At 40.0% G+C, this 9,387-nt stretch overlaps 2 protein-coding genes across 2 annotated transcripts; one reads left to right on the forward strand and one right to left on the reverse strand.

The window, feature by feature from the left end:
• The first annotated feature begins 655 nt into the window (after window positions 1–655).
• LOC144038834 (potassium voltage-gated channel subfamily A member 1-like) lies at window positions 656–5,487 on the forward strand. Its single transcript, XM_077551602.1, has 3 exons — window positions 656–927; window positions 1,121–1,819; window positions 4,245–5,487. The coding sequence occupies exons 2-3, from the start codon at window positions 1,184–1,186 to the stop codon at window positions 5,139–5,141; spliced, it is 1,533 nt and encodes a 510-aa protein (XP_077407728.1). The 5' UTR covers window positions 656–927; window positions 1,121–1,183; the 3' UTR covers window positions 5,142–5,487.
• A 515-nt stretch (window positions 5,488–6,002) lies between these two features.
• Window positions 6,003–8,340, reverse strand: fgf21 (fibroblast growth factor 21). Its single transcript, XM_077551238.1, has 4 exons — window positions 8,071–8,340; window positions 7,901–7,978; window positions 6,676–6,779; window positions 6,003–6,563 (listed from the first exon to the last, which is right to left on the reverse strand). The coding sequence occupies exons 1-4, from the start codon at window positions 8,210–8,212 to the stop codon at window positions 6,273–6,275; spliced, it is 615 nt and encodes a 204-aa protein (XP_077407364.1). The 5' UTR covers window positions 8,213–8,340; the 3' UTR covers window positions 6,003–6,272.
• Window positions 8,341–9,387: the final 1,047 nt, after the last annotated feature.

Raw genomic sequence — 9,387 nt, forward strand, 5'->3', positions numbered from 1 at the left:
ACCACTGCAATACATAGTATCATTACAAATAGTGCCTGCGGGCTGGGTTTCATTATTTTACCCAGTGATCACTGTTACTATTATTAACAACATTAATGGTATGCTAACCGAGTAGCATTTATTACACTGATAGTAATATTTTTTTTTATGAAAGTGTTAATGATGTCCTAAGATTTTTAATTCATATATGAATACTTCTTTTACGTCTGTTCTTGAAATGGAAAAATCCAACAAAATATTGGCTTTCACTTGAATAAAAATTAGTTTTTGGAGTGTTGTCAGTAAACGAAACTATTTGGATTGACTTAGTTAAACAAATGTATCGGTTTTTGTAGTCGATGATGTCAGTGAACTGGTACAAGAAGACTTCACAACTACTGACACATGATGCTTTACCTAATACTCTTGAAGTTGAGGTTGAGGAAGGCATGTTGAGGGAAGATCAGAAGCCGCGTGGACGTGAGCGCCAACAAACTGCCAGGGATCCGGAGGGGATTCCATAGGAGGGCTGTGAGGGACCCCAGCCAGAGTATTGAGCTTGTTAGTGAAGCCAACACCAAGGGGTCCCATGCAGACTTGACATTCGATAGCGGGGACGGAAGGTTGCGTTGCTCCATTGCTAAAATGGGGGGGGGGAGGAAAGGGAGGGGTTGACCTTAGATTGAATTTCCTCAGAACAGCATTCCCGAAAAATTTCAAGACTGGACAAACATGAGGCAACACGGACGGACAAGATTGTGGATGTTCCCTGAGCAAACAAGTGGTGCTGGAGTCGGCGCGGAACCTGGTCAAGAGTTTAGCGGGGCTGAGTGTACCCTTCAGGGGGTTTCTCCATTGAGGGACAGATCGACAATGATTTGAAGGACTTGATGACAGAGTGACGGACAAACGACAGATGAACAATGTGATAGTTCATTTTTCATTTCAGTGAGTACAAACGTTCCTACTATCAAATCAATAACAAAATAAATCGTCTGTGTATATATATATATATATATATATATTTTTTTTTTAACTATAGACAAAGTCCCTCTGTTGCAGCATCTCCTTTTCTACTTCTAAAGTCATTAGCGATGCTAATTAACCGCATGCACTCACGGGACTATCACTCTGCTTTCAGGCAATTAAGTCTTGCTGTTAAGCAGTTCCACAGAAGAGACTAAAACTTGTGACTACGAACGGGATGGACAGCAGTGATCAACAGGATGAGGAAAAAGGAGGAGAGAAAGAGAAAGAGATGAAAAACCAGCTGAACATCGTGGAAAAAGGTGTGACGGAGATTAAAACAAATGAAAAAGAGAAGAAACGGCGCGGATGGGCTTTGAGTGAGAGACTGGCCATTAACGTCTCGGGGATGCGGTATGAAACCCAACTTCGCACCTTAGCCCAGTTCCCAGACTCCATGCTTGGTGACCCCCAAAGAAGGTCACGCTACTTTGACCCACTGCGAAATGAACTCTTTTTGGACCGAAATCGGGCCTGCTTTGACGCTATCCTCTACTTTTACCAGTCAGGCGGCAGGCTTCGGAGGCCTGCCAACATCCCATTGGACATTTTCATGGATGAGCTTTTGTTCTACGAACTGGGAGAGGAAATCATGGACCGCTTCAAGGAGGACGAAGGATTTTCGAAAGAGGAAGAGAGGCCGTTGCCCTCCAACGAAATGCAGAAAAGACTTTGGATGCTGTTTGAACACCCGGAATCCTCGTCCGCCGCTCGCATCATAGCCATCATCAGCGTTATGGTTATTGTGGTGTCCATCCTCATCTTCTGCCTGGAGACGCTGCCAGACTTCCGTGTTGAGAAAGAGACACGAGAGGTACGGAATGTGAATGGAAATAGAATGATGATGAATAGGTGCGCTACATCTCTAATGACATTTGACCTTGAAGCGTTGAGTTAAAGTAAAGTGAATGCAGAATGCATTTGGCATTAGTCGCCACTCTCCCGCTATATAAGAACTTGAGTGCCTAGATTTTACATCAGTGGTAATGCAATATTCTGTAGGACCTTTTCTACCACGACAGTGTGAAATTAGCTAGCTAGGTATGCTAACACCCCGAAATTGCTATCTATCGGAGACTTTAAGCAAATATTTTATTCATGGTTCAAACAGATGAAAGCTACTAGACAAAGTAGTATCCATTTTATCATTGAGCCATAGTAGACATTTATTTTCATTTTACCTGGACTGTAAGAGATTTTGTGCTTTAAAAAACAGGGAGGAAATAAGGCTCAAAGCCTTCCATGATGAATCTTTAGTTAGACTTAAAAAATGCTACTTTGTCACATCATTTTATACAAGTATGATCATACTTTTATGATAAACTACCAAAGGTAGTGCAACTAAATTCTTGTTTCTACATATAAATTGTGAGTTTATTCCTCTGTGAGAGGAAAATAGTGACACATCTATTGGACTTGTGCATATACCTCACCGATGTTACATTTATGTTTGAAATCAGGAATTGTAAAAGGAGAGAAGGGTGAGGCCCGGATGCAATGAAAAGGAGATGAATTATACACAGGGTTAGATTTACACAGAAAAGGTCACACACGGTGACCAGACACATAGGTGAAGCACCGCCAAAGTCTTTTGCCGGCTTAGGACAGAAGATTAAAAGGTCTCACAAGGACGAGTAGAACGCATCGGGTCACGTTAATACATTCTTTCAGGGCTTCAGCGTTAGGCCGCTCGCCCCTGTGCGCGCGTGAGCTGCCAGGAAAGTACTGTAACTTTGTCCAGTCCAAGTTAGAGGCCCACTGAACCGTACTGGCAGTCAGGGCTATGGGATGGCGATGAATGTAGAGATGGATGGGAAGTGGTACAGCGAGACACTCTCGGATTTCTCTTCAGACATCTCGCAAGGTTATATTTAGTTTGAGGAGAGCCCTCAGAGGCGATGACCACATACTGTAGGCCCGATACGCACCTTTAGTAATAAACACTGTCGCTGACCTACTACTGAATGTAATTTAGAAAAACATTTATCCAAACTGCATGTAAAGTAGTATCAAACACACAACCATCCTGGCTTATGTTAAATATACATCTACATCCCTTGTTCATCTTAAGGCCCTATTATTAAATGTAAATTGCCACTTTCCACGAATGTGACGCTAACTGTCACGCAAAATGGAAAGACAGGTGCACTGCAAGAGATCGGGGCAGCTATGAATGATATGTAAAGCCACAAATGTCATCTGGTTTATGATGGCTGCCAAAAGTGACAGCCAATGAGATTGGTGAACAACATATTGAAGTTATGGTTATCAGAATACTGAGAAAACGGGATCCCCGGGGGATGTGTGTAAAATGGATTTAAATATAGACGACTAAGCCAAGCTTTCGAAACGATTTAATATTTTGCCAAACGTGTTTATTCGATTTCTGGGTACGAGTCAGACGAGAAGGTGACCTGCACTTGTTTATCTTGTCATATCAGGTTATAAAATTGTAAGCTATAGTGGTACCAATTTTCAAGTCTTTTATTAGTTTCATCTAGAAAGTAATTTAAACCCATAACTGCCTGTTTTGTTTGCCTATCAATTAGTTGTGGTGTTATTTGTTTGAGTTGATTTATTTATTTTACAATTTGTTTGTACCGTAAGCAAAGTTTGACATATGCTCCTAACTTGCTAAAGCTAACTAAGGTTAGCTGTTCTCCTGAAATAATATACAAACACCTCTTCCACAAAAACTGATAGATAGCTTGTAGGATATTTACATTTACATCATATTCTGAGCGTTAAAGATGAAGTATACTACTCAACTGAAGCGTTTTTTAGAGGAAAGTGCCTTGAAGTAACCCTTACCTGTCACTCGTTTTAGCTAGCCGTTAGCAACTACTCCTGCTTGTGCTAACATTACTGCCCTGCCTTCACATATGACGTATTGTTTTTGTTATTATTTTTATTATTCATTATTCTTTTTTATTTATTTTTATTATTATTATTATTATTATTATTATTATAAAAAATATTAGAAATTTGATTGCAAAATATTGTTTAGTGTGTTCTGGTACAGGCAACCATTTAAAACATTTTCACTATATTTCCTTTGTTCAAAATTTTGTCTGTTTATCATTATTAAAAATTCTGGTGATTTAAGTGTTAGAAGAAAGTAGTCTAAAATGACCCATTTTGTTTTAAAGTGTGTAGAATTTTGTTTTATTGGTAGCAATTAATGTCTATTCAAAGGTATGTTCACAATGTTCTTATTTGTGTTTTTTCTGCCATCTCAGGAATATTTATACAAGCACCACGGCCAAGACAAGAACATGTCCGAGACCATGCCTCCACCCTCCAATATTTTCAACGACCCCTTCTTCATAGTGGAGACCGTGTGTATATTCTGGTTCTCTTTTGAGCTCATCATGCGCTTTTGTTGCTGTCCCAGCAAGGTGCACTTCTTCAAAGATGTCATGAATATCATCGACTTCAGCGCCATTTTGCCCTATTTTGTCACTCTGGGAACAGAGCTAGCCAAAGAAAACGATACCAGCCCAGCCACATCCTTGGCGATTATCAGAGTCATCCGTCTTGTGAGGGTGTTCAGGATCTTCAAGCTGTCTCGTCACTCCAAAGGTCTTCAGATTCTCGGTCAGACGCTGAAGGCAAGCATGCGTGAACTCGGCCTTCTCATTTTTTTCCTTTTTATCGGCGTCATTCTTTTCTCCAGTGCCATCTATTTCGCCGAGGCCGACCACACCGACACGGCCTTTGTCAGCATACCGCATGCTTTCTGGTGGGCTGTGGTCACCATGACAACAGTGGGCTATGGAGATATGTACCCAGAGACGGTGTGGGGTAAACTGGTGGGCTCGATGTGCGCCATTGCTGGCGTACTTACCATTTCCCTACCTGTGCCAGTCATAGTGTCCAACTTCAGCTACTTCTATCACCGGGAGACGGAATGTGAGGATCGATCCCGGTACCAGCATGTCACAAGCTTGCCGTGGGAGGACGAGGACCCAGAGGGGGAAGAGGCACAAGAGGGCAACCTGGATCCTGAGGGGGATTATTATGCCATTGGAGGTACCTATAACAATCTTAATGGGACTGTTCTCGGTAACGTGGGGCAAAGTGCTGAATTTGAAGCAAATATGCATTTAAGGGAACCGCTGGTCACCCAGGTGTGAAAAGGAGTTTCTCCCCCCAAAAAATGGATAAGAAGAAGTGAAAAAATGTTTACTTGATCATTAAAATTCAGAAAAATGTCTTAGAACGTGTAGAATTTGTATATTCTCAAGTTCCCTCACATGATAAGCTTTTATTTTTGCTTGACTTTGACAATGTGCCACTGTGACGTCTTACTTTGCTACTTTGCATATTTTCAACTGGAAACATCGAGACGTTCTCTACTGTATTTTGAAAAAAGGTCACGTTGCAAACACATTGAGACCTCTCGTTGAAACTAAAGTTGACATTCTCGGCATTCTTTCAGTCGTACACAGTGATGCCGTTTTGGCCCGTGTGACCTGAGTTAATTGACCTCATCTTGCTGTAATGCAACATGAAACAGATTTGTGTTTTGTTGAAGACATGAATGCTACTGTTATGTGCTTAATAAATTATATATTTTACTAAATACCTACAACGAAGCAGTGGTTATTGTTAAATTATACATTATACATTGATCAGCCACTTTATTAGTTACACCGTAAGTGACATCTTTATGACTGACTTTTTACACGGCTACAGTACTACAGCTGTTTTTATCCTCCATTTTCCTGGAACACTGAAGCCTTTTTTTTTTCCATAGTATGACAGTGATGACCCATGGAAGGCATGTGCACTTCAATACACACGCTGGTTTGTCACTGTCGCACTCGCAATCGCATGGTTAAACTGGTTTCTCAAAGCGCCACTGAAAATATAGTCACTAAGTTACCAGTGATGTCATCTCTATAAGGCAGGAGTAAAATTAATCGAAAAGACTTCCCCAAAAAAAGTTATAAAAATAGTTTATTTTCACTCAAATGTTTTCCTGAGCAGTACAAACACATCCTTCTGTAATTTTTATTTCCCGGACAAAAACACACACATTTAAACTTCATAAATACATTTTAAACAAACACTTAAATAAATATAATATTAACCTTCAAACATACAAAAAAAGAAAATGGGTTGAATATGATAAAACATTTCACATTTTTTTACTCCATCTATCCATTTTCTATACTGCTTATTCTATTCAATGATAGGCAGGCAACATATGCAAATGAAGTTTGGCAAATGTAGCATTTTTGAATGTTTTCACTTCCTTGCCTTCACTTTTCCGCTGAGAACTGAGGACTGAGCATGGAATCCTGAGACATTCCAAGAAGGTCATCAGAGTCCAGGTTGAAGTAGGTCTCCCTTACCGGCGCATGCTCGGTTGCAGTGTCCCTCGGGAGGGTGTCCTTGAGTGGCAGGAATCGAGTGAAGGGGACGGCGTGTCGATCCGGGGAACGCCTGGAAGCCAGCGAGACGGCAAACTTGTGACGCGGGGACAGGAAGCGGGTGTAACCGTCTGCCAGCAGCAGCTCTTGGAAGGTGCAGTCGTCCTCTGAGAAGTGTGTCTGCGTGAGAGACAACGCCACAGATGTCAAATGTGTGAGAGCTAGTTTGACCATGCGATGAGTTATCTTTTGCGGATGAATCTACTCAAGACAGACGCCGTCCTTGGCTTACCTGCCCCCTCAGAGAGCCCTCGCTGTCGGCGCACAGAAACAGAGACGACCTCTGACCTTTAATGGCAATGTGGCCCGGTTGCACCGACTGTAACTGTAGCACACCTGTAAACAATACACACACAATAATGAACGTGGCCTTTGTATAGTGTTTATCCTTATTATGGGGTTCCTTCACATTTTCAATTTAATTTTTTTTGTTTTTTTCAAAGTAATTAATGCATGCCATTATTTCACCAAATACTTTTAAACTGTAGGTACAGCAGTTAAGTAATATAAGACATTTACTGTATTCTTGGATACAATAATTTTGAATTTTCCATTCTCATCTCACAATTTATACTAACAAATGCTGGGTTATTTTCCTAACCCACGCTCTTTAAACTGCTGGTTGAAAAACAACCCAATTTTGGTACTGCTAACTTGGGTTAATTTTAAAACCTAACTTTCTGGGTTGTTTTGTACAATACAAAAAAAAATAAAAAATTACCCAATGTTGGGTTGTTTTGTACAAAATGACCCAACGTTGGGTCAAATTGGCTTAAATTAGTGGATCAGTTCAATTTTTGACCCAACAGTTTTAAGGGTGTGTGGATTCTGTGCAGATTGAGATATATTTACCCAAGGTAGGATTAATTATTTTTGACCCATCAGATTGGGTTGAAGAGCTTAAACTAATCGCCATTTTGGTCACATATGGGTTGTTATGCATTGAGCAAATTTAATGTAGTTGTTTTTACCCCTTGTTGGATTAAAATCTTGACTAAATGTGCCTGGTTAAATGAGCTGGGTAGAAATAACCCTTTTGCACACAGCGTTGGGTTAGCTTTTTCACAGAATTTGGGTTAGTTTGGGTAAGAAAGTTAGAGTGTAAAATTAAATTTAATACTTTTTCCACACTTGCTATTAGGGTCATGAGTTAGCTTACTATCCCAGCTGACTTGTGAGAGGTCAGGTACGTCCTTGATTGGTCGCTAGACAACCTCAGGGCACACACTAGACAACCACTTCCACTCGCATTCATACTATTAAACAAGGTAAAGCCATCAGTGAATCTAACATGCATGTTTTTGGGATGTGGAAGGAAGCAGAGAGATGAACATGATCAACTCCGCAAGAGAAGGCCGGAGCAAAGTTTTTAAACCCGGAAATGCTGAGCTGTGAGGCGAACGTGCCAACCACTAGCTAACCATACTGCCAGTTGAGATTCTCAGCAAAACACTCACTGTAAGGGGTCTGAACATCGCTTCCGGACACGCTTCCATCCTGGCTGATCTGCAGGTATATCCCTCGTCTGTGATTTTCTGAAAAAATGAATACATAAAAACAAACAGCAGATAAGCATGCTATGATGCGTATTAAATTGGACTTGGATATTTAATCTGAAATACTGTACCTGTGTAAAGATGCCCCTCCCTGACTTGACTGTTAAATGCTAAAAGTGGGTTGGAGTCAGCAAGATAGAAAGACAGAGAGACAGGAAGTAGGATTGTGAGGAGAAAAGAGCACAAAAAATTGCTGTTTGCTAACCAAAACATTTGGAGACAAAAAGAAAATGTTCAAAATATTTTAGACAGATACCTGATAAATATAATAATAATAAATACAAAAATAATTAATTAATAAATTACAAAAGAAACGGCAAAAATAATTAAATAGGAGATGCTTTGGCTCCTGCAAAGCAAGTTCTTTTCTGATAATTCGAAAGAAGTTTACGCCTTTATAAAGGCGCCAGGGAAGGAGGGTCTTTTTCATGACTCAGACATTTAAAGTGTGAGCGGAATTTCTCCTACTATATATGGCCCGCTTCCTTGTTTTTTTTTTTTTAAAGACTTTCAAAAAAGTAGAATTCCCAGTAGCGTCTCACTGTTTTCATTCTTTCCTCCCACTTTTCTTAAGTAGGAATAAATAACAAAACTTAGGAATGCTCACTATTTGTACAATTTCTGATTATTGCATTCCTTCAGATGAATCCAATCCATGACATTTGACTTTGAGGAATGAAAGAAATTAAGTAATCATTTTGAACTATTTATTACCCATTTTTTACTACATCATCATTAGACATTAATCAAGTCTGAGACTCCTTATTTTTTCCCCTTTTCCTTGTCCAGTCAGGAGACACCTAATGTATTGGAAACCAACTTATGTTTTCTGTATTCCTCTTGAAAAAATTGTTGAAAAACAAGCGCATCCCACTGCGTCATCCGCTGCATCAATTACAAGACGTCGAATGGCGTTTATAACTTCACGCCCGTTTATCTTAGTTTGATGGGTGTTTGTTTTAGAGAATGACGAGAGGAAGAGTGGGCGAAAGGATTCATGAGTGCAAGAGCGCTCAGTGTTTACGCGAGTGCAGCTGTGCAATGACTTGCAGGTCTGCTGGTAAATGGACTTTTGTGTAAACTTTCACCACCATGCAAAAAACCCGAATGAACAAAGATTACAGGATGAATGTGCCGTGATGCACGTAGATTTGAAAATGATGTGAAATGACTCATTCAGTTATCATGTCGTATTTCAAAGAAACATTTAGTTTGACGTCAAATTAGTCCATTGTTCAATAACTCGGGATTTTTTTTTGTTACTAGTACGACTGGTGGTACATGAAAGAAAAGCGGCCCAGGTACATTTCAGTTGTGTTTAACTTTTTAGTACAACAGTTTGTGTTTATTCTATTTAAAAAAAGCTCGTATTTAAATTGATATTTAAC

Source organism: Vanacampus margaritifer, chromosome 18 (genome assembly GCF_051991255.1).
Source record: "Vanacampus margaritifer isolate UIUO_Vmar chromosome 18, RoL_Vmar_1.0, whole genome shotgun sequence".
NCBI lineage: Eukaryota > Metazoa > Chordata > Actinopteri > Syngnathiformes > Syngnathidae > Vanacampus > Vanacampus margaritifer.